Source organism: Zonotrichia albicollis, chromosome Z (genome assembly GCF_047830755.1).
Source record: "Zonotrichia albicollis isolate bZonAlb1 chromosome Z, bZonAlb1.hap1, whole genome shotgun sequence".
Classification (NCBI taxonomy): Eukaryota; Metazoa; Chordata; class Aves; order Passeriformes; family Passerellidae; genus Zonotrichia; species Zonotrichia albicollis.
The window spans coordinates 7,693,999-7,720,293 of record NC_133860.1 but is presented as its reverse complement, the minus strand read 5'-3'; the positions used below and the strand labels follow the sequence as shown (position 1 = coordinate 7,720,293).

The following is a 26,295-nucleotide window of genomic DNA, read 5'->3' as shown; positions in this document are numbered from 1 at the left end:
TGATGACAAAATACTCATTGACATGGGGAGAAAAGGAGTGGGGGAAAAACACAAGCAGATCAGAAAATGCTCATGAAAAACAAATCTCCATCTTAAGAGGCTTAGGTAATGGGAATTTTTCTTTTATAAAGCATTAAACATGGCCTCCCAAGTGTGATCATTCCATAAAACCAAATGTCAGCTTCCAGTCACTAGCTGGCATTTGAAACAAGTTTTCCCACTTATTGCAGAAGAGTTGTTGCTGTTATCTGATGGCTAACTCCCCTCAAAATCCTGAGATAAGTCACAGGCTCCAGACACGGTCCTGCTTCTCTCACTCTCCTAATCCTGAAAGTACAGATAGGTCACCAAAGGGAAGGAAGGCAGCCTGAGAACTTTCAAAAAAAAATAAAGAGAAAGAAAGAATGAGGCTAATTTTCACCTATCACTATGATCTCTAAATTGCCTTTAATAAGCTCCTGCAATATAGCAGGGAGCCTGGATTGTGGGCTGCACGTCTGCGAAGGAGACAGCTCTATCTCCACGCCATGGCTTCTGCCTCCATCCTGGGCATATTAACTCCATTTATCTCCTCCCACAGACTGAGGGAGAAATAACCAGCTCTTGATTTCAGCACCTGCCCTTTATCTCTCTGTTTGTGCAGAAGTCTTCTAAAAGGCTAATTGCTCAGCTTGGACTTTCTTGGCCTTCCACAGTAAACAGCTAAAAGCATATGCTTAAAATAATGTTAATTATATTGTTTGTCTCCAGTCAGACTGCTCCAGGACTAGAAGGAAAATCTGAGTTAGATCTCCCATTTCCCAATAATTATTTGCTAAGAAAATGCAGGATATCTTTCCTAACACAGACACACACACACATATATATTTATATTTATCCATGACCTACTGCTACCACCCATGCTCACTTTGCATCCCGTGTTGCTTCCCACAGTGGAAGGGAGCAGGAGCACCAGGGTGTGCTCCCAAACTGATAAGCTCCATTATGCAGATGAGGATCGTGGCTCTAAGTGCTGTTATTTTTAGTTGACGTTGATTCATGTTTGAACTATGGGCTCAGCAACACACTCAGAACCTGAATACATGTAGCACCTCTTGAATGCTCACTTCCTCGACAAAGGCCAAGATAAGCAACTTGGAAACATTCACTTGAAAACATCCGTGCATACATTAGGTACACACGAGAAAAAAAACATCATTGTCTGAGCTGCAGGGAAGTGACTGAGTAAAAGCTCTGTCTCAGCCCTCATTTTCCAAATCACATCCATGTTTCAACTGCCTCCCCCAGAGTGCTTCAGCTGAAGATGGTTATTTCTAGGAGGCAGGAATAATATCTCTGCAGGGTCTCTTGTACTTTACAGCACTTCAGTATGCAGTGGCAAAAGGCAAGGATGGCTTGAAAATTAGCTAGCAATTAACTGCAAAGCTGACACACACATATAGATATATTCTTGGGATTGAACTCCGCAGCTTTGCACATTGGAACTACGTGTAGGTTGTGTCAACATGGATGCAACAGATTCCTAATTCCTCCAGACATTGTCCAAACTGGCTGGGGACAGCTCTGGGCCCTCAGCACAAGAGAGACACCGAGGGGCTGGAGCGTGTCCAGGGCAGGGAACGGAGCTGGGAAGGGGCTGGAGCCCCAGGAGAGGCTGAGGGAGCTGGGAAGGGGCTGAGCCTGGAGCAAAGGAGGCTCAGGGGGCCCTTGTGGCTCTGCACAACTTCCTGAAAGGTGCCATCAAAGCCAGAGTGGGTAGGGCTGCTCCCACCCATCCAGACTTGCCCAGAGAGTGTCATTAAAGACCTAAGGATTAAAGCTTTCTCCTTTACTTAGCTGCTGAAGTGCCTCTGAGTTGCCAGAGCTATTGTGTAACTATATCTTCAGTCTGATCTTAATATGAGTTTGTTGAGCTTTAGAATAGCTTCCCCTGAAAACCTCAGACTTAAGTGGGAAGACCTGAGGAACAGGAGACTCCCAGGAGAGAGGCACATGGACAGAGGGCACAAAAACTCACAAGGCCATTCCTAGAGGAGGGAAACATGTGCTGCTCCTCATCACTACCTCTGCAAAGGAAGGATGTTATTTGCATGTCCAAATTAATGCATGACAATACATACATAGATACATACATACCTATATATATACAAACACCCCCATCCCAATGTCACCTTTTCTACATGGAAAAGTAACCTGCTCTGGCTAAACTGCTGCTCAGCAAAAGCATTAAAAAAGAAAGAAAAGAAAAAACAAAAAAAGGGGAAAAATTGGGGAAAAAAAAGAAAAAAAAAAAGGAAACCAAAGAAAAACAAAAAACAAAACTCAGTAGGTATAAATGGTCAGTATAGAAGACTCATGTGCCAGGCTGGCTTCCCTTTGTAAGTCTGTCCCAAAACTCAAGTGCTCCAGAGGAAAGGGAAGTCCTTCAAGCAACACTAAGCATCCTTAAAACTAGAAGTACTTGACTGTTTGGTGAGGACTTACAGAGCTTGGCACACACCAAAAACTGCTGGTTTGTAACTTTAAGTGGCAATATAAACATATAATTTTGAATACTGTATATCGTTAGTGCAGAAAATTGAAACTTGATGGGATTTCACTCCAGAAACAGCATTTCTGTAAATTGTGGCCTGACATATCAGTCAATGTGGCACACTCAGCAACTGAGAAAACCTTCATTTTTTCCTAAGCGGTGAGTTGATTTGGTGATGGCTCTGTGTCAAGAAGGGTGTAGTCTCAACATAAGAGCTTTTAATTATCTGCACATCAGAACAAGTTGTCATAGAAACCACCGAAATTCCAGTGTTCCTCTGCATTCACAGCATCACCACACAGAAAGGACAACCTGAAGGGCTGGATTTGGACCCAACAACTGCTCTGGTGTTACTCAGGCTATTCCTGTACTGTGGCTCAGGACTCGGACTCTAGACCGACCTCTCCTGAAGGAATTCAGCCTGAGTGACTGAAGATGTGCCATCTCAGGGACACAGGGAACTGCAGGAAAGACATTAGTATACGCAGCCAGCCAGAAAATTCCCACTGGGTGTTTTAAAATTACCAGCATATAAATAAATTACCAGCCACTGCCACTGGCTGTACAGACTCAGTGTGCCTTATCAGAGGATATTTTACTAAAGTTACCGCAAAAGAAAAATGCTACTCTCTTATCACAGAGTAGCAACAAAAATAGTTCTGCAGAAAACAGATAGTATTTAAAATACACTTGGCATAACAGAGAAACAAGATTCATCGTGTTTAAAAAACACACACAGCTCCCATTTGCTTACTTACCCACTTACACAGATTTCTTTATTGCAGTATTTAAACATCACACAGCCATTAATGGATTTTAGCCTCACAAAACCTGTCAAGTTGGTAAATCCCTCAAGAGATTTGAGAGGTTCTCAGAAAGGAATGGAGGGGACTGCTCAGGATTATACAGAAAGCTCATCATCATGTTGACCAGACTTACAGGTCCTGAACTGATTTTCCCTAGGTAATTCTTAACTAAAGCCCTCCAAATTTATCTTTATAGCATTTAACATAGTACAAGACAAAGGTGCATGAGAACACTAGAAACAGAAAAATAACACTAGAGACAGAAAAAGAAATTAATCAAAAGAGAGAATTACCAGTGTTTGGTTACAGTATAACTAAACAACAGATGGAGAGAGGAGCCTGCATCTTCAGGATACGTTGAAGAAAACCTTAGCTTCAGCAAATTTTAATTCCTCCACACACTTCAATTTAATAACTAATCACAAAAACTCACCCAAACACTTAGCAGAAATTATGAATTTAAATGAAAACATACACATATGGCAATCGACAGTGTAATCACTTATCAGTCACTACTGAGAGGAGAGACGATTTTTTGGAATTACAGATATAAAGGGCATATATGTGTAATTGATAGGAACAGTATACTTTAAGTGATGAGGTCTTGAGCACTTACTCTTAGCCTGTCTTTGGGCAAAGCAACAGCTCCTTGCTTGATGATTTCCAGAACTCGCTCCACTGACAGCTCAGCTCCAGCTTGCTCTAATCGGGAGCTGAAGAAGCTGATCACCTGGAATGAAACATCACAGCACATAAATAAATAGAAGAGATCTTTGGATCAATTTGTACACAAAGCTGTCATCTTCTTTTTTGGAAGCGCTGCACTTCTTAAAGAATAATCACATTATTGCCTGTGTCACAGCCAGGGAGACTTTGTTAATGTCAAATTAGCACAACTCTCAACTTCCTTTTGCAGTCATTTTTAACAGACAGATGATTTTACAATATAACACACACAGCTGAATTAATAAATTTACATTTTCAAGTACTGTGCACTGACATATGCCTATATTTCTTTCTGTCCATTCTGCCCATCAGGCTTTTGAGTTCTTTCAGTCTTTCTATGATTTGAGCTACGTTGTAAGGTATTAAAGTAAAATCATATTGTTACACTGACTTCTAGACAAAAGGCTTTAACACAACTGTTAAGTATCTCAATATGAGAGACTACATTTCCTGGGAGCTGTGTAGCACTCAAAGCCACAGCAAGTGGATAATGAGATGGAGTCCACCAAGCTCCTCTTCCACCCAGTATCCACCCCAAGTGCCACACATACCTTCCACATCCTGGATTCTAGGCCTAAGGAATCCTGCAAATTCCCTGTCATCTTCCAGACATGCCCCTGGTAAAGCCAAGCTCATTTTCCCCATATTTCCCTTCCCACCTCCTTTTCTGTGACCCAGCTGGTCCTTGTTAGCTAGAACTTAGGTCAGGCTTTAACTTTTATCCCTCTCCAAGCTCAGTGGGTCACAGCAAAAGCAGACATCCCACTGGCAGTTATCCATGTGGGACATCAGAAAACTTCCATTTCTATAGCTCCTTTCATCCAAAAAGAATATACTTTGCAAACCCCATACCTTATCCCAGGGAAACTCCTTAGTCACACAAGGGATCCAGGACTCAAAACACAAAAAAGGTCTGGGGAAAAATTTCAACACCTACTTAGAATCCTCTGGAAGAATTATAAAAATACCAAGAGGTACTTGGTAAAGCCTGTCTACACCAGAGCACCTGGCTACCCCTGGGCTGGAGGCAAGCACAATGCTGATGGCAGGTTCTGCAAAATCCTGTGAGCTTTCAACACCCTCTGTGGAAAAATACTGATGTTCACTTGTATCTGAGTCACAGTCCCAGTCCATCGAGTAATCTTCGATAATTCTCCCAAGCAGAAGTGGGGAAAAGTGTATTATACTACAAAATCTCTGCTGAGCTCTCTTTGTTCTGTAGTGAGACACAGCTGGAGCCAGAAACCATTACCCTAATTATGCCTCCCAGCTCAGCTGCTGTTCATAAAACAAAGACAGCTGATGGCTTGATTACTGTGAGATTCAAATTTGTTGTTCCTGTTTGTGACTTCCCCCACAGAAAGCCCAGCCCTTGTTTTGAGCTGGAAGATTTGCTGGGATCTCTAGAAACTCTTGCACCAAGTGAATGAGACAGAGGCAGACTAAAGTTGCTGGAAGTTGCGTTTTGGGGTTGTCATGGGATTGTGGTGTTTGGTTTGATTTTTCTCTCTGTTTTATTTTGTTTCTAACAACAGAAGTACACAAGCCAGTCAAGAGAAAATTCAGGTTTAATCTTCTGTGCTGTCCCTACGATTATCTCCATACTTGAGCAGAAAGGGAGAATTTCACTGCCTCTGGCAGATGCTGCAGGTAGGCTTTTACATTCTTAGAGATAAGGACCTGGTGGAGCACTGTGATCTCTGATCCTTAGAAAAAGGGAGTAGGAAGATGTGCTGAGTTCATAAGCAAAGGAGCTGCAGGGAGGAACAAGAAAGTACAGAGTAAAACAGCAAGAAAGAGCTTGTGCAAAGAGTGTGAGGACCTCAGAGTGAGGCTGACACGGTTTTGGCACAGAGTTTGGGACAAATTGCTGGTGGAGGATACTCGGCTCACAGAGGAACAAGCAAGTTGCCCACAGACTTTGAAAGAAAAAGACATCTTCCTGCATTCAACACTCCTCTGTTGTCAGTAATCACTGGTGAAACCCATCCTCGCCAAGGGCAGGCTCCTGCAGAGAATCCTTCCCAGTGGCACTGCCCTGTTAGCTCAAGTTCTGCTAAACCACAACAAAAGCAGAACTTAATATTTAGCTTTTAACCAAAAGGATAAAATACTATCATAATGCAAACATGTAAAAAAACTGAATGAAGCTCACAGATACTCCCTGAATTCTGATGTTGCCTATTTTGGGAAGTCAAACCCTTCAATCTTTACATGTTTTTGAAAGACTTATGTTTTTGTGGTAAAGGTACTAATCTTCTTTGGGTTATATTTCAAAAGAACAAAAGCAAGACAAAATTCCAGTATTTTCAGGCTATGTCAGCATTTTAGAGAACTCAGAATGGCTATTTTTGATGTGTAGTTGATGACTAAAATTAAAAATGCCTACTTTAATAATGGTACTTATCTCTAGCAGTTATTTGCCTTAGTACTTCAAACAAAATAGAAATTAAGTACCTCCCTTTTGGACCCTGAGAGCACAATACCCCAGTGAGACAGTGAGGTACCCACAAGTACCCCAATGAAGTAACGAAACAGAAAAGCAAAAAGAAAAATTAACGATTAATTATACAGAGGAGATTCTAAAGAAGGCATTTTCTTATTAGCTCCAGATCAGAAATAAAACCAAAAAACATCCAGTATTACCTCACTCATACCCAAGCTCCCACCTCTATAGCAGAGAGTCTAACACTTTTCCTACTAATCTAGTCTCATATAAAAAAATAAAAGTGCAACATCATAATAAGGAAGAGTAGCCTTTTGCCTTGAAAGAGCTTTAATTATTTCTACACTTAAGTAACAGAGGTGAATTTAAAATAAAAATGAAAATTAACAGATTTCCACTCCTTGTCCCATTGAAAGTAAAATTAACCAGAAAAATAAGCTGGATGAATCGTATTAAAAGAGTTTCAGGTTTTAGTACATGTTTTAAAACCAGCTGAGCATATGACTCTATGAATAGAAAAACCCCAAATCTTACGGCAAATAAACAAGGCTGAGAGATTATGTTTTCCTGGTACCCTGAAAATTAATTTTCTTCTTTTCTTTCTTCTTTTCTTCTTTTAATTACTTGGGCAATTGGTCTAAGAAAGAACTGCAAAGAAGAGTAAGAAGGAACTCCACAAGTTGCTGTGAATTACTCTCTTCCTAGTCATGCTGAGCACTGAAAGGCCTCTCCTTGAAGCACCATAACCCATTCTAAGAGCTCTCTCTCCAGTCTGGCTTCCATATTAGCAGAGATTAAAAGGCACATCTAATCCAGGATCAGACAACCCCTCATCAGGAATATCTGATGCCTGTCCAGATGAAAGGCATGGAGAGCCTTGCCCTGTGCAGAGTATAATCCTGGCTGCACCTCAGTCTATCCTAAGGTACCCAGCCCTGTGCTACAATGGGCACAGGGGACCTGGTTTGGCCACCTCCAGCTCAGGCCTTGCCAGGCTGTCTATTAAAATACCATTAATATTTCTATATGAAAACTATGCAGTTTTCTACAGTGATTTCCAAAACTGGTTTTAATCATTGACTCGTGGAATGCTTTGGCTGGGAAGGGGCCTTAAAGATCATCCAGTGGATATCCCTGCCATGGGCAGGGACACCTTCCTCTATCCCAGGGTGCTCCCAGCCCCATCCAACCTGGCCTGGACACTTCCAAGGACCAGGGACAGCCACAGCTGCTCTGGGAAACCTGTGCCAGGGCCTGCCCACCCTCACAGTGAGAACTTCTTCCTAGAGATCAATTTCCCATGAGAAACTCAAACTTTCTCCTTTTGTTTTCTAAACAGTAAACATGCTGCCAGCACTGCCAGAGATTAAAAGTACTACCAGATTAGAATGATTCAGAAACATTTGTCATTTAAAGGCAATATTTTAGGTTTTGGAGATTATTTTTGAGATTGTGAGAGAACAACCACAGTGTCTGTTATTTTCACCCAACTATTGTTTTCAACTGGGCTGCAAGGCTGAAGTAACAAAATACTTCCCTTTACAGCATGCCAACAGCAGAGCTTTCAAGGGCAAAATCTTTCCTTCACTTGGATTCTATCAGCAGATGCTGAAGTGCTGTGAGGCCTGCGGCAGCCCAGGCAGTGCTGCTGCCTAATCAACATGACAACCCCTCTCCTTCTCCTGCAGCTAAAAATAACAGTACAACACGTTGCTGCCTCCTCTGCCTGCAACTGCAAAGGTCAGTTCTGAAAGACAGAAGAAAAAATCACTCGGCAAGAAATGAGTAAGTTTTGTACCTGCTTTTGTCAATTTTATTTCCCTTTGAAAGTGATTGAAAGAAACACTTTGAGAATTTTATTTCCAGCCACGTTCACCACTGGGAGAGTAATATGGTGTATTAATGGCACACCAATTGAAGAAGAAAAGAAGAAAACAAACCTCTCACTGTAAAGTACCACAGGATTAGCACTTCAACTAAGTAGCTTCCATAGGGAAACATAAATCACAGCTACATTTGGTATCCAGTAGTCATAGCTGGAGCCAATGAGAGGCAAAGCCAACCCTTGCTGATTTTAGAAGGGGTGAAACAGCTTCATGTGATTCAATAGCAGGAGAAACACGGGAGGTTAATCAGCAAACCTGAAGTACTGTATTTTTCAGAACCACCTTGAAATGAGGAGCATGTTCAAGGACACATGAGCTTTTCCAGGTATTCTGCTCTCCACTCCTAGAGTGCAGGAGTGAAGAAAAAAAATCAGGCAAAAAGAGCCCCCCAAAGCAAACAAACAACAACCAACAAAACCCCAACCCAAACCCACCAAAACCTTAGAGCATGTAGCCAGGCTCTGGTAATCAGCAGGATCAAGGTTTTTCGAATTTTAATGAAAGCCATAAAAAATTAGATTTTACGTCCTGAAGGTCTTACAACAGGGGTTGCTATGCCAGAGTGAAGACAACTTGATTGATTTTAAAATCCAGTAGGGAAATGCCTTTGAAGAATTAAATTCCTTGCAGGAAATTGCATCAATTGAATCCTTTGCATCACTAAGCCATTGCTCCCAACCTCTTGATGTCTATCAGAGTATTTTGCAAACAAAATTCTAGCAGCTCCTAGTTAGGCCTGTTCCACCACCTGGTATCAGTTGCTCGCTTGTAGGAAATATGAGAGCAGTGAAAGCCAAGGAGTTCTCGCCGTGGCCACGAACCAAACACATCTTTAGGAATGATAAGTGAAGAGTCTCCACCAAATTCCTGACATATCTGAAGTGGCTGACCAAATTACAGACCACCTCTGAAGTGGAGGCATATAGACAGCTCCCAGATGAAATATTTCTGCACAAGGCCAGAAGAGGAACCATAGCATTCTTCTTTGTTCACGATTCAGAAGAGGAATATCCCATTTTCGATAAGCAAGATGCACTATCTCCTACTAAAATGGCCTTCTAAAATAAAAGGTAAAGTAATAGGAAGCAGAAGGTATTTTGATTTCAGTTTCTTCTGTACAGCATTAATGGTTCCCATATGTTCCCAATCAATTGGCAATGGCGATTTTTAGATTATTTATAAAAACACAGAGGCAAATAAGTAGTTTTCAATAAAAAGTGGCCGCTATACTGATAACCCTTATACATTCACCTATTTTTGCCTCAGTAATGAAGCACACAGACATTATGAGTATCTCCAGAGTAAACTGAATGGTCCAAATCCTGAGAAACAGCCCAGAGCTAATGTGGCCAGGTCTGTACTGACAGTAACCCGGGCAATTCCTGCTCTGGTCTGAGCCCTGGTGGGGCTGCAGAGGCATCCCCACATCTACCTGTGCCTGCACCTGTGGCTGTGCTGGTCTGTGCTCTGCCCCAGTGCCATGGTGCCAAACCCCAGAGGTCTCCAATGCTCAAGTCCCTGAAAACCTACCACAGTGCTTCATTATTCCTAACCTTGGAAAAGTCTTTCCATATGACCTGTGAACCCACAAGTATGTCAAAGAGATTATTCCACTTCCCTTCAAAGCAGCTTTTTATTTGAAAAATACCACATCGCTTTAGCAAATCAGCACCTTCAGAGGTTCTGTTTTCTACACTCTTATTTCTACCAGGAATTTCTTTAATGGTGCCAGCTGAGTATGAGCACAAGTGTGCCCAGAGGGGCAATGGCCCTGGGCTGTCCCAGCCAGGCTGTGACACAGCCCCAGGGCAGGGCCTGTCTCTGTGCCGGCACTGCTGAGGCACCTCCAGTGCTGGGGACAGCTCTGGGCCCTCAGCACAAGAGAGACACCGAGGGGCTGGAAAGGCCCTTTGGGAAAGGCCCTGGGGGTGCTGGTGCCAGGTGGACACGGGCCCAGGGTGCCCAGGGGGGCAGGAGGCCAATGGCCCCTGGGCTGTCCCAGCCAGGCTGTGACACAGCCCCAGGGCAGGGCCTGTCCCTGTGCCGGCACTGCTGAGGCAGCTCCAGTGCTGGGGACAGCTCTGGGCCCTCAGCACAAGAGAGACACCGAGGGGCTGGAGCATGTCCAGGGCAGGGAACGGAGCTGGGAAGGGGCTGGAGCCCCAGGAGAGGCTGAGGGAGCTGGGAAGGGGCTGAGCCTGGAGCAAAGGAGGCTCAGGTTGGATATTGAGGAAAATTCTTCCATGGAAAGGCTTGTCCAGCTCTGGAACAGCGGCCCAGGGCAGTGGTGGAATCCCCGGTCTGTGGGAGAGTTTAAAAGCTGTACGGCTGTGGCACTGGGGACATGGGACAGTGGCGGCCTGGGCAGTGCTGGGGAATGGTTAGACTCAATGGTGTTGAAAGTTTTTTTCAGCCTAAATGGTTCTGAGATTTTGAACCCAGAGTAATCCAGCTAAGAAGTCACCAGTGTGATTTGGCTTAGAGGACATCTCTGTGTTAATTCTTTGCTTGTACACACACAGAATTGCAGCAGATGCCTTTTTCTATTTGCACCATCAACTACTCATTATTACATCCCCAGAACACTCTCCAATTAATTCTTCAAATTTTTAGCCTTTTCACCTCTTCCACGCTTCCTTTTGGTTGATGAGTACATTATGTCCAACTGAGTAAAAATAATAAGCATTGAAGTCTTTACATGTCATATCTATTTTATAGATTCTTGACAAGGCAAACTGGCAACTGTTCTGGTGTCCAAAACTCATTACAGACTTTACATGCTCTGTATTTTCATCTGATTTCTGACGCACTAAACATTATCACACTGTCTGTTAGTATTTCTCTATGAAATGCAAATCTGGACTACAGTTTAAAGTCAGAGAATCTTTCATCAGCTGGTGGGCAGAATTTGCTGGAACAGAGGGATGTCAGAGTGACACAGTGCATAACAGGCACCTACTGCTCACGGGAATCTCTAGACCTATCTGATGGCTGGAAGGAATTCATAGAATTCCAGAATGGTGTGGGCTGAAAGGAACCTTCAAAGGCCATCTAGTCCAATCCCAGTGCACCTTCTCCTAGACCAGTTGACTGCAAGCCCCTGGAACAAGGACTGGAACACTTCCAGGGACAGGCCAGCCACAGCTGCTCTGGGCACCTTGTGCCAGGGCCTGCCCACCCTCCCAGCCAAGAATTCCTTCCCAATATCCCATCTGTCCCTGCCCTTTGGCAGTGGGAAGCCATTGCCCCTTGTCCTGTCACTACATGTCATTGTCAAAAATTACACTCCTGGTTCCACTGCAGCATGGGTACAGATAATCCAAACGTACTTTGCCGTTTATGACCAGAGAAAGTACCAAGAGAGGGAGCCAGGATGCAGCAGAGTCCCTGCACACACACTTGGGGAGCTTCAGAAAGGTAATTTTTCTTGACCACTCTTGCATTACCAAAAATTGCAACATTTACCATTTCTATCTACAATTTACACAAAATTTCTTTGATGATAACAGCCTGAAAGCCAACACAGGACCCCAATATACAGGAAGTTGGTGGGTCCATCCTCTTCTGAATAACCAGTCCTGGTCACAGGAAAAGCCTGGCCAGCTCACTATTCTATCCGAAAACAGGCTGGGATGGATGCTGAAATAAGAATATAACAGCACGTCAAGAACAGGGAGATCCTCCCCATGAGTACATCCTCCCAGCTTTCAGCAACATACACTTTAGAATTTTATTGAGCCAAATCTTTAAAGATTTTTTTTTCTGACTCCTTTCAGAGCACAGCTACATTTCAGACATCCACGGAGTCCCATACAGCTGTGAGGATGGAGCTCCCAGCTCCACCACTGCAGAGAAAAGCCTGGTAAGCTCTTGGAAACAGAAACTCATTTTGGTTCTTCTCAGATCCTGCCCACATGGCTCCCAGACAAGCTCCCTGCAATGTGTACAGTAAAACTAATATGATTTGCCACTGTTTCAAGGGACAGCAAGACCAGTTAGAACATTCTGGCTGTAGCTCACATGAAAAAGACTGGTTTTGTATGGTGCTGCCAGTACTGTTTATGAAGTGCAGGACGTGACAGGGTAGACAAGGAGTCAGATGAATCTCATCTTTTATTCAGATCTACAAGCCTGACAGCTCTTACCACTTGCCAGATGGTGACAGGTACATTTAAAAAAAAAATTTAAAAATTTCTTTTTTTTGACGTCCTCTCTTCTCTAACAAAGGAGCTATTTAAAAATTCAACATGCTCCCTTGGAAAGCTTTAAATAGTTTCTGAATGTAACTGGCATTATGCTGTAACCCAATATTAAATAGTTTTGGGGAGGAATTGTTTAAATTGTTGAGGAAAACCTACATTTAACTGTTACAAAGGAAAGGACGTGCTGCTGTCTGTGGGAGGCACAGGGCTGCAAGCAGAAGGATCTGGCCACCATCAGTTATCCTGGATGTGGGCAAGTAACCAGAGAAGGTTCCTATCTCAGTCAGGAATGTAGACAACTGTTATCTTCAGTGCACCATATCCTCTTTACACAACTTGAAGACATCTTGTTCTAATCATCCAGACAGTATCATGCTGCCTGCAGTCTGCAGCTGCTGAAAGTTTGGAGAGTTTTGAGCCTCAAGTTCTCCACTCCCCAAACTCTTGCATGACCAGAAAATGTGAAGAGAGAACAGAAGAGGAAGGAATAGGTACAGAGCAGGATTTCAGTTTAACATTTTAAATGATTTTCCTTTATGGGCAATCTGATATCTGTCAATCTCCTGTAATTAAAAGCAAATCAAACCAAAACCTCTAGATTATGAGGCACAATAATATGTTATTCACTGCATTCAGAGACTTAGTACCCTGCTCAGCCCTCCCTTCCAGTATTTTGCACCCAGTGGTCATAGGGTGGCTTCAAACATTGCTCAGATCTGCAAATATTGACTACAAGACAGAGAAAAATTTGTAACGCTTTGAATTTTTCTAGCAAAAGCTCAGGCTCTCCATATGAACATTAAAACTACTCTTAGATGCAGAAATAATTAATGATTGTTTCCCAAAGTCAAGCTCTGCAGAAAGTCACACTAGTAAGAACTTCTTATCCACAGTTATTTTCTTCTGTTTTCTTCTAAAATGTTTCCCTCTGCAAGAGGAAGGCTGCTGTGAAGAAACCACTTGGCAGGTGGAAACAACACACATTCAGATACAGATAGGGAATAAGACTGCTGAATGCCTGCTCTTCAGTTATTTAAAATTAATACCCCATAATCATTAATAGGTTGGTGAGAGGAGTAAGAGAAAAGAAAAAAAGATTGTTTGATGATGAAAATTAGCTTTTGCTCCCCTGAAAGGCAGGTTTCTAACAAGGGGCAGTCAAGAGAAGCTGACATTGTTCTCCCTTTGAGGGGTGAAAGATGTGTCACAGCTTGGGAACTCCTTACCAGAGGCATCTCAAAATCCTTCTGATTCTCCTGAGTTAAAGATGTGGGATAGGGCTGTTAAAGAAATTAGAGAGTTGGAACTAAATGACCTTTAAGGTCCCTTCCAACCCAAACCACTCTGTTTCTACGCTGCCCAGAAGGCGTGTGCAGGCCCAAAAAACAGACAAGAAAAATTCAACATTTTAAAACAAACTGCTAAGAAGTGATAAATATTTCCCACCTCTCAAGAGTAAGAAGAGCTCAGATAACCAAGTGTAACCATCTCTGAAGTCAGGTAGCACTCACCAGGTCTATATTTTGCATGATGTCCTGGAAGGAGGGGTGAGTCCGAAACTGCTCGAACAGATCGCGCTTGTAGAGCAGAGCGTACACCAGGTTGGGGTTGTGATGGAGGGAGTTGGTCAGGCAGGAGTTGATGATCTCCAGCATCATCCGGATCACTTCCTCAATCACATTCAGGTCTTGTGCCTATAAGAAAGGAGTGGAAGGTCAGTGTGCCCTCTTCCATTGTAAAATATTGAGTAATAAAGGCAGTGCAAAGGTAATTATTACTAATAAAGCTATTAGCTGGTAATGTTTCTATGGTGAGCAAATCTGGCATCCATGTGTCTGGAGAGGAATCTGTTTTCTCCAGTAATCACTAAAATTTTAATTGAAATGCATCATACTACTACTCAGCCTCATAGCTTGATTCTCCCAACAGGAGCCATGACATAAAGCATTACCATATTGTAATCAGTCAGATTCATAAGGGTTAAGTGAACACAGTCTTTTCAACCCTTCCTATTCTAACTAAAAGCACTTCAGCATATAATTAATTTATTACATTTTCTGTTGAGCCCCTATACAGGAAGGAGGGATAGGGAAAAGGGACTAAAAGTAACAGAAATAAAAAACAGTGGGTGAAAGAGCAAAGGCAGGAGAAGACAAACTGACTGTATCAAACATCACTGCAACTTCAACATCTGTCACTGTTACCAGACTTTTCCTCTTTGACTCTTTTTTAAAATTTTTTTTTTGGCATTGAAGAACACTTGCAACAAATGAAAAAAAAGGAATCTCCCTTTGTAGTGCACTAAGCCTTCACACTAAGATTAACTTGTAGAGCTTTTCATTTTGTCAGTGCATTTGACAACTCAAACCTCCTAGGCTGAACAAGCTGGCATGTGAACTCCTGCCAGCTGCCTGGATTTCCCTCCTTGAGCTCCACATCAGGATATCTACAACACAGTTATTCTGACTGCAGAGTTGTCTGTCCTCCCTTGGAATAGGGTAAAAAAAGGGCTCTTCTACCTTGTTTGTATCATTTAGGTTGTCTCCATCACATCAAAAACTGGACTGTGAGACTTTACATGTCTGGCAAGAATGAGAACCATACTAAACCAGCTTGAGCTTTTCTGCTGGGTATGAACAATGAAACCGCCGATACTTCCTTTTGGTGACTGCCCACAAAGTTCACTTTCTCAGTTATCACAACACACTTAAATTCTGCACAAAAAGGCAGTACTTAGAGCATTTTCTTGGGCTGTCATTCAATCTGCACACAGTTATTTTCTACTATTAAGCAGCACTGTAGGAATTGTCATGTGGCAGATGTATGCTCTCTCCAAGACACAAGAGAACACAGGAATTTTCATTATCCTGTTTAGACTCAAAAAGAGCAAAATTCTTTGCTACCACTTTGCTCTGGCTGATTTCAATGGCAAGCAAGGTGCATTTCTTCCTAGAAGTAATAACTTCCTAGTAGCTCACAGAATCCCAGAATGGTTTGGGTTAGAAGGAACTTTAAAACTCAGCCACTTCCAGCCCTTCTGTGTGCAGGGACACCTTCCACTCTCCCAGACTGCTCCAACTTCCATCCAGTCGGGCCAATCAGGCCTTGGACAGTTCCAGGGATCCAGGGGCAGCCACAGCTTCACTTGGAAACCTGTGCCAGGGACCCCCACCCTCACAACAAGGATTCCTTTCTAATATCACATCTGTACTTGCCCTCTGGCAGTGGGAAGCCTTTCCCTCTTGTCCAATCTCTCTGTCCCTTGTCCCAAATCCCTCTCTAGATGGCCCTGTAGAAGGCAGCACCATGCCCCTAACCTGCTGCTCCATTTCTTTTGTGACACTGAGGACCATCCAATCATTATTCCCACACTACAGTCTGGTTATCCCCAGCTCTTGTCTTCTACATGTACAAGGGAGATTTAAGTGGAAGTTTTTTGGAGCTCTTGTTTGAAGAGGAATATCTTGTGCACGCATTCCAGTAAAATTCCTTCTTTAGCAATGATACCTGATGGTGAAGGTTGCAGATTTTTTCTGAATGTAAGTATCTCCTATTTTTAATAACTTTGCCATCTAAATCAGCATTGTAGTGTAGCTAACAATGACGGCAGAAACCCTTACAAAGCTGATTGCTGTCAATGGGATCACGTTCTTCTATGACAGAAATAATCTTTACTTTCAAAATGCAGGTGGTTTCTCTGCCTGTAGTCACCTAGCTATTGTGCTATGAAACAGCATCCCAGGCAGGTTTGCTAAGGGTATGTAATGGAAAATATTAGACAAAAATAGAAATAACTGCTTCAGCTGGCATCTGAAGAAAAATCCAGACCTAACTCACCTGGGGGAAGGTGCTTGCCTATCAGATTTACTGCAGAATATGCTGTGTTATGGTATATTTTTAAAAGCTCTGAGCACTGGCATACTTCTGCCCCCAGTGCAGCGGGGTGAGCTACTGACCAAGACACTATCCCAAAATACAGAATAGATGACTTTCACAGAAATATTATGATTCCGACTTAAGTGAGATCTGTCCAGTCACAGAAAGGTAACAAACCACACAACCACTTTTAAAAAACTAAATGTTTTTTTAATAAAAGGTGTGTTCAGCTTAAACCCCAGGCATACAGCTAATTGAAAAAGGAACCATTGCTAACCATCTTCCAATAGGTTGGAGACTCTGCTAACGATAGGCTTTGAACAATGAAAAGGTTCAGTGGTTATTACACAGTAACTAAATTTAACATTTTTAAGAGCTAATGGACAGAATCAACCATCTGTGTTTCAGCTACTACATTGCAGAATCTGGGACCCCCCCCATGAAGAAAAATAGGAGATATAGTGAAGATTTTTACTCACAACTGACTACATGAAAAAGAATTTATAAGAAAAACTATGTCCATAAAAGACAGAGAAGTGGCACTGAATCCCTGCATTGCACATACATTATCAGGAGAACTGTCTGCTCCTATAATTAGAGATTGAATCATTCCTAAGGGTTTAAAAGTTTTCAAAACAAAGGAAAAAACAAGCATAAATCCAAGGACAGCATTTGGATAAGAAAGTGGAGAAATGCTGATAAAATGCCATGTGGTTTTGTTGCTCTGTATCATCAGTATCAAGCTACAGACCCACTGCATCCAGACATAGTATCAACACAGGTATAAATAAAGTTATATTAACATTTTGTTGTTGCAGTTTATCACCTTGTGCATTACTTTCAGAGCAGCTGAACACAGCTGAAATGCTGAATGTGTGTGGCCAAGGCACAGACTAACACATCATCCTCAGCAGAGAGGATGCTTAAATCCTTGTAAGACCGCTTTTTTACTGGATTAGCTGTTATATGAAAATAAAAGTCAAATATTGATTTGTGAAATGTAGACATGCTTCAATCTATTGAACAGTACATTTAAAGGAGTTAAAAGTTTCCTATTGCTTACAATTGACAAATTCAGTGTGGCACTCACATTTAAAATTACTACAATATTCCTTTACAAAGCAGGGCTTAGATAATGCCTCTGTCAATATCAATGTGTACCAGTCCTCCCCCACCTATTTTTTTGCTTATTCCCATAGAAATAATTATAACCATCATTAAAAAGAAAAGTGGAAGCTAAAAGCTCAGTACCAACTCTGTGAGACTGAAATCATGCCTGCAAAGGGGATGGGAATGTAGGCACAGCCTTTGCATTACTGTGGGTAATTCTAGCTAGTCACTTAATGTTCCTTCTCAGGAGAGAAGTTAAATGTGGTGCTTTTTTGCAAAGATTCTAACTTTTAAAGCAAAAAGACAGATGTTTGGTCATGGTCTAGATGCACAAGGGATAAACCAACCAGTGACAGCTAAAAGACAGCCACGTCTTTTACGTACATGCCCAGGTACAGACTGGGTAGTCTTTTGGTAAAAGGAAAAAACAAGTAATCATGCCAGAAAAAAAGAGGATGGAAATAAGCTGAGAGGATGCGGGGGAAAACACGATGAATGAGAACATTATCTGGGGAAAAACAATTTGAGTTTGATAAACACTATCAAGGAACGCACAAAAGTTCAAAGCCAAGGCAAATGATAGGCAGAGCTGGATGTTCCTGGATCTGACCATCCTGCAATATTGCTGTTTTCTTTACTGCAATACAGTTAATAATTAACATGGTATCCTCCTGGGCAAACATTTCCACAGAATTAAACACTTACATCCTGATGTGTAAAACCACTTGGAAAGTGTATGGTTTTTAAATATCAAGAGAAGTCAAGCAGCCTAACCATGAAACCCCAGGCATTTGCTCACAGTTAGTTCCTTACGGACATATTTACCCATCAAAAAACAAATTACTGTCAACAGAGGATGCAAAAACTCAATGTCACATAACACCTCTTTAATTTATGGTGCCCCATCTCCTGGTTCCCACAACGGAACATTCTGAGTGCTCATCCTTTTAATTAAATTTGACATTGAATTTATTTTAATTATTGTGACCATAAAAAACTGATTTAAAAAGTTCTATCATGAATGAATGCAAATCTCCACCCTCAAAATGTTACCAGTTCTGAGGAGATAAAGGGAGGCATGTCTTGCGTAATTCAGCTTAGTGTTGTATAACCATCCCTCGTGGTTGTACTGTCTAACATAAACAGAGGCAAAATTATTCAGCTTTCTGTTTCCTTTCCTTCAAAGTAATTTATATAGAAAATAATAGCTGGTTGAAAAATCAGAATTTTGGTGACTTGTGATGCTATGAAACGGCATCAATAAGCAAAGGTGGACATGTGTTTCTCTTCCATGATGAAATTAGCTCCTTGATTAGCCCATTTTTTGACTGGAAGTCAAGCACTGCCCTTTTTCAGTGTGGTCCCCAGGATATTGCACAGCATGGATGGTGACAGATTTCTTAATGATATTTTGCACTTTTGATCACTAACCCAGGAAGATATGCAGCACACTCAGCCACAGCTGGCACAGGTTTCCAGAGCAGCTGTGGTTGCTCCATCCATGGATGCTTCCAAGGCCAGGTTGGATGGGGACCCTGGGAGAGTGGAAGGTGCTCCTGCCCATGGCAGGGGAGGAACAAGATCAGCTCTAAGGTCCCTTCCAACCCAAACCATTCAGGGATTCCAGTCCATGATTCTAAGAAGCATTAGTGAACAAACTTCAGTCTCGTATAATGTCCACATGACAATTACAAGCTTCAGACTATATATTATAGATATGATCATATATTTCTTTATAGCAAGCTGAAATTCACTTAAATGCAATGATCTGGTTTTCCTCCCCTTTATCTGGATATACAGTAAACCCCAATCCAAAGCAATGAATAATTGTAAGCCTAAAGAGGTCTACTTTTTAACTTTTTTAAAAATTGGGGATCTAACAGAGCAACTTTTCCTTTGTGGCAAGATCCATGTGAATGGAGTTATGCACCATATGACAATGGGTACAGACACCCAGGTCACTTGTGTGTACTAAAAAAAGCCTCATTTCTCACTGTGCATTCACATCACAGCAATTTTCCAGCCAAATTATACTTCCAGCTAAATAACTGCTAATTATATAGTTAGCAAAATAAGCAGGAAGAAGCTTATCTGCCTAAAAAAAGCAAAACCTGAGCAGGGATTGGTAAGGGAGTATGCTACAACTGCACAATGTAAATAGGGTAAAAGAAAACAACAAGACAACATATTGTGCTGAAGTCTTAATTCAAAGAAACCTGATGAAATAAAGTGGAAATGTCACATGTAATTGCAAAAGAAATACTTGATGGAAATGCAGGCTGACAAAAAAAACATGTCCTAACATAGTTCTTAAGTTAACTGCTTATGACAATGAATGGCTTTTAGTGAGTGGGAACTCGCTGCCAGTAATAAAACGCTTTGACATTTGAATTTTCGAACGTGCAAGCTGCTTTGTGTCAAAGCTTGGTGGCTTTAGCTCATTCTGACCAACAATGCTGGTCCCTCTCCAGCGGAGCCAGGAGTGCACACAGTGTGCAAAAGCTGTGAAGCAGCTACTTAAAACAGCTGGACATGATGTAATAGCTTCCTTCCCAGGGACTCCACAATTCACAGAAGGAAAACCATCTCGGACTCACCACTCTCCCTGCTAGGTCTGAGTGACCCCTTAAGGACATCAGCTCCCTTTGCCTCTCTTTGCAACTCAGAAAATCCCAGGATGGTTTGGGTTGGGAGGAACCTTAAAAGCCACCTTGTTCCACCCTCTCTGCCATGGGCAGGGACAGCTCCCACTGTCCCAGGCTGCTCCCAGCCCCATCCAGCCTGGCCTGGGACACTGCCAGGGATCCAGGGGCAGCCACAGCTGCTCTGGGCACCCTGGGCCAGGGCCTGCCCACCCTCCCAGCCAGCAATTCCTCATTCCCAATGGGCCAAAATCTGTCCCTGCCCTCTGGCCCTGGGAGCCATTGCCTGGCTGCTGTCCCTGCCTGCCTTGTCCCCAGGGGCTGTGCAGCTCTCCTGGAGCCCCTGCAGGCCCTGGAATGTCAGGAAGGTCTGCACCACGTCTGTGTTGCTGCATCCACATTGTGGGACCACCCATCATCTTCAGAGCTGAGGCTGAAGGCCTCATATATGTCCGGTTTTCGGCTGTTTGGAGGGCCTGGAAAGGCCCGGAGTGGCCTTGGGGCAGCCCGCGTATCGAAGGACGAGAAGAGGTTTCAGTTCTTCTCTCGGTCTCGGTGTTTATTAATTGTTTATCTAAAAGATTTTCTTTCGGCCCGACAGAGCTCTGCTCAGCAGCCAGCCATGAGCACACTCCCCTGCCCTCCGGGCGGTCACTTATCTTTATACCCATAGTTACGTGTACAATATTTATCAATTTTCCCCAATCCTTTTCCCCCTTATTGCCTGGTGCACTTTCAGTAATGACCAATCCCAAAGTGCCACCATCACCACAGAAGATGGAGGAGAAGAAGAAGAAGAAGAAGGACAGGACACGCCCCAATTCCTCCATCTTACTTCTCTAAACCCCCCTGTACAGAAATCCTAAACCCTGTGTTTCACTCTCTAATTAACCAATCCCTTCACCATTCACCCCGGTGAAACCCTCCTATCCTCATACAGGTGTCGTCTCCTGTGTAGGATCAAAGTCCAGCCACCAGACACTTCTGGAACATTCCAGGACTCCCGAGCCCCCCAAGGGTGGTCTCGGTGACACCTCAGTCCTGAGGTGCTGAGATCCCACACATATAGATGTAGGAATAGAGAAAAGGTGAGGGTGGAGGCTGCACAGGCAACTGTAATTATGGCTGTTCTCCATGCTGAGCCCCTGTCCATGATGACTCACTACAGCTCTTCATCTGTAGTATTTTCAGTGAGATTCAACAATTTGTGAACATAAATTATAAAAAATTATAGTCATAAACAACTACTTCCTTCATGACGCAGATATGACTATAAAGGCAATTTTATCAGCAATGAAAAAAAAGAAAACCACACATACCCTGCACAATTAACAGATATCAAAAGGACTAAGAATGCAAAATTAACCCCAAACAGACAACTTCTGTGATTTTTTTCTACCAGGGAGAAACCAACAGGAAAAATTTGGTGAACTGTTTCAGATCCATAAGCTGCAGCCACACAAAATAGAGCTGAACAGACAGTTTCAGTTCATTTTACATTACTTTTTCTTTTCATCTGGCTTTGTACATACTAAAGAATACTTCAGTGAATTATGCTTTTGGACATGCACTAGTTACTACTTCTGCCTGTAATGCAGCTATTCCAGATTTCAGGGTGGTATCCCTCAATCTTTTATGAGGAATAGACAATACACGCTACAGGGAATTTCACCTTGATAACATAATTTATCAGCATCCACAACTGTAATTATATAAATTTCTCTTTATTGAGGAATATCTATAGTTAAATATTTTCAAATAATTTTCTTTATTTTCAGTTAGTTTAAGAGAAGCATATGTATCTTGTTTGTATTAGCTTTGGGGAGCTTCCAAGAGAGCTGTCTGAATTTCCTGCACTTTCAGCAGAAAATAAAACCTTCAACAAAATAAACTTGCTCTGCCAAAGGAGTGGAAGAACAGAGAGGAATGAAGGAAGCTCACAAGAAAGCTGTTCTTACCCTCAGTGAGCAAAGCAACTTCAAAGCCAAGCCTTTGGTGACCAGAATCTTATCTTTATCTCTTTTACTGGCAATACTCTTTGGCTGTTCTATGTCAAGCTTAGACAACTTTTGGTAAAGTAGGTACTACGTGAAAAAATGCAGGGCCTATGGTGATTATAACCTCAAGTATTAACCCTGCCATCTCTGATCACTGCTTAGAAATGAAAGCACTGCTGTCACACAGCAGAGCTGTTTGTTGCCAGACACTTGGCTAAATAAACTGTCCATCCTGACATTCCTCCTCTCCTTCCCGAGTAGCTGGCAAGCTGAGCGTGCAGGTTTTCAGCCCAGCTGAGCCAGCCTGTGTGGGAGCACACTTCCCACCAGGAACACGGCGCTTCCAGCCCATATCCCAGTGCCAACACCCACCACAGCCCACGACAAGGAGGAAATGCCATAGTGTGTGTCCTGCCCCAGAGGAACGGGCCCAGGAGCAGTCTGCTCCGAAGGAAAATACACCACAGGACACCTGCCAAGGCAGCAAGCCCAACTGCTTTCCTGCTCCAAAACCCTGCTTTCCCAGCTTGCTCTGGCCCAGGAAATACTGAGCCATTTCTGAGGACACAAATATAACCCAGGGAAGGTGCAGCTGCTTCATTGGTACTTCTTACATGACTTCACCATACTGTGTTTATCATCCAGCTGACCTACAGCTAACCCACTGCTCATCTGCTGCTCACCCCATCACTTTCATCTCTTCTTCCATCCATGCCCTTCCTGTGTTTGAAATTCCAATCCTAAACCACTTCACTTTGAAATATTTTAACTTATCCTCCACTTCCTTCAAAGTCAGGCTCCAGAATCAATCAAAAACTACTATAAAACTGCCCAGATTCCTTCAGTGCTTTACTGATTCTTGGTGATGCCTCAGTCTCACAGCCCTGCGTCCTTTTTACCTGTTTACTGAAGATTTTGCAATTCCCAGAGTCACAGAAACCCAAAATGGTTTGGTATGGAAGGTTTATTGGCAGGGACACCTTACACTAGATCAGCAAATCAAATCAAATAAACTGATTTTCACCAAACTAGCTTAGAAAAGGCAAATTACTCTGGAAGACATCTACTGAGTGTCAAGCTTCAGAGGCTGCTCTAAGCCCCCAAGAAGCTTCAGCATAAGGGGATCCACCACAACACCCAAAATACCTGGAAGTCACCAGCTGGGAACTCTAGCACTCACAGACACTATTCCCAAACCACATGCAACAATGACAACAGAATGGAAACAGTATTTAGTAAAACTGAACCCAATCATTGTCTAAGATCGCACAAAACCTGGGAAGCAACTGCTACTAGAAGATGACAACATTTTTACTAAGAAAATTAAAACTGTGAATTTTTATTTAGTCATACCATGCTTGAAATACTAATGAGTATTAGGGAAATACTATGAGTAAAAGGAAATGAAGATTTCTCCATTTCTCCACCAAACTTAGCAGCATTCCCTAGAGGTATGGGAAGATTTTGTTTAGTTTGACTGGTAGAACAAGAAAGAACAAGTCCCATATGCAACCCCAACTCCACCATACAAAGGTAAAATAGATCATCCTGATATAGGCTTTAATTGAGAGAACCAATCTACCTTGAGGAGAGTTTGAGGACTTTAAAGACATTCCTCAAGTGAAAAACTTTCTGATTTCAGCCCTACACATTCAGCTTAGCTGCAAAATGTCACCAGCAAAACTGTTCAGAGAAGTTACACAGCAGTAAGTGCTGCAAGAACTGAAACCTTGACAATTATCATGGAATGATAACAATCACATTCTCTTGTAAAAAGTATTTTTCTACTTTTTGGGATCCCATCAGGAGCAATGCAGGTCTTATATAAGACAAAGTTTCCAACTTATGCATTAAACCTAACAGTAGTATTAATAGCAATGTAAATAGTACCTAATGAAATCTGTAGATCTTAATGTGTATCTTAGAGATGATTTCTGATGACCCTCTTTGAAGCAAGTGAGTGGTTCTCCAAAAAGGAGCAAATTTAACAATTTACTATGAAGATACAGTTGCTAATACAGGCATTCAGTTTTGTGTTTGACTTCATCATTAATTCCAAATTTAAGCACCCTTATCATATTTTAATGTTTCTTTCGAATGGGCTCTTATTCTTTTCATCCTATGTGATGTTAATTGAAGTACAGAAACCCATATTTTTTCGTGAAGAAGAATAAGATGGCAAAACATCACATCTTGCAAATGGCCAGAAAAACCCCACCAATTAGCAGTTAGAACCTAACAATTTTCTTAATATTTTTCTTCCCACCTCCCAAACTTTACTACATACAATATACTACAGTTGCAGGAAGTAATTTACCCACCAGTACCCTCACCCCAGCATAATCCCTGACTATATTATCAAATATTTTCTTCATCCTTGATATTATACTTAGCAATAACAACTTAACACTGTCTGCAGAAGGACATATACAACTATTAGCAGGTTTCTTGTGAACCTCCCGCTGTCACTCGAGAAAATCACTCAGTAATTACAGATCACACCAATCCTGGTGTCAGCTCTGGGCCCTCAGCACAAGAGAGACACCGAGGGGCTGGAGCGTGTCCAGGGCAGGGAACGGAGCTGGGAAGGGGCTGGAGCCCCAGGAGAGGCTGAGGGAGCTGGGAAGGGGCTGAGCCTGGAGCAAAGGAGGCTCAGGGGGCCCTTGTGGCTCTGCACAGCTCCTGACAGGAGGGGACAGCCGGGGGGAACAGGGACAGGAGCAGAGGGAACGGCCTCAGGCTGATCTGCTGGAAGTTCAGGTTCGACAGTAGGGAAAATTTCTTTTATAAAAGGGCTGTCCAGCCCTGGCACAGCTGCCCAGAGCGGAGTCCCCAGCCCTGGAGGGATCTAAAAGTCCTATGGATGTGGCACTTGGGGACTTGGGTCAGTGGTAGCCTTGGCAGGCTGGGGGAATGACTCAATGACTTTTCCAACCCAGACTTGAGAGGGCTTTTCCAAAGCAAATGGATCCTACAATTCTATGGTCTTGCAGACCAACCTTCAGTGTCTAAGCAATTTTAATTGAGAAGGTACCAAAACAAGCTGAATATACACTGATCCCTGACTAAAGCTGTCACCTTCACAGAATCTGAATTCCTAAGTTCTTGTATGGTTCTTCACTGAACAGATCCTGTGGTTCAGCATCTCTGCTATGACACAGGAAAACCATCAATGCCTTGGAACTGTTCTCTCCCACTGAAAGTACCAATCTGAATAATTCTGACCCTATGTAAGAGAAAAAACTTCACACACAAGACTGTGTAATCCAAGTCCTCAATACAGAGACTGGAGTTTCCATAATTTCCATACTATCCAAGCAGAAGATTTTCCGGTCCTGATGATGCACAGGATGCCAGTGGGAAAAGTCAGTGCTTCTCTCTACCCAGCAGCCAAAAGATTCTGTATTCCTGCCCTGGGGGTGAAAATTGCTATTGAAATTTCTGTGGGAGGAATAAGAAAGTCAGAAGGGGTTTGCAGAGCAGACATATCCATCATTACAGTTCGGGGAATATCAAGGAGGCAAGGGAATGGTGCTACTGCCAAGGCCACACCCTGCCCTTGCTGCCACAGAGCAAGACTCCTGCTCTGCTCAAACACCAAAAATCACTGCAAAGGGACACTGGGATGGGTAAGACAACAATAGAAAAGCACCACAAAACAGAAAAAAAAACCCCTCTTGACAATATTAGGCGTGTCTAAAAACAGTAATTACAGAAAAAGGTAGATTTAACCTGTTGCTGTTCATGTAGAAGGTTACGGTGTGCACACATGAAAGTTTACACCATGGTTCAGTAGTGAACAGCAGCAGTGCATGATACAAAATGTCAGGTCCCAGGTAGCAGACAGCTGACAAGAGGCTATGGCACAAAATTCCCAAACTCCTGTGAGCAGGAATAAGCTGCTTTACAGCCATCATCTCACACCAGCGCTCAAGATAAATAATGGAAAATGCTTTTATTTCTTACCATACATTAAAAGACAGCAGCATAGTTAAAGAAGTAATTCTTTATGACACCACTCAGCACACGTGCTATATTCATTCTTTCAGTGGTGTTAAATATTTTGAAAAT

The 26,295-nt window shown here is 42.6% G+C and overlaps 1 protein-coding gene across 8 annotated transcripts in view; it reads right to left on the bottom strand.

The window, feature by feature from the left end:
* Nucleotides 1–26,295, bottom strand: part of DYM (dymeclin) — a 212,298-nt gene that overhangs the window by 29,099 nt on the left and 156,904 nt on the right. For all 8 annotated transcript variants that reach the window (XM_074532155.1, XM_074532156.1, XM_074532159.1 and 5 more), the window contains 2 exons: nt 14,111–14,293; nt 3,956–4,069 (listed from right to left, as the gene is read on the bottom strand). In XM_074532155.1, the coding sequence (XP_074388256.1) occupies nt 3,956–4,069; nt 14,111–14,293 (297 nt within the window). The remainder of the gene's footprint in view (nt 1–3,955; nt 4,070–14,110; nt 14,294–26,295) is intronic.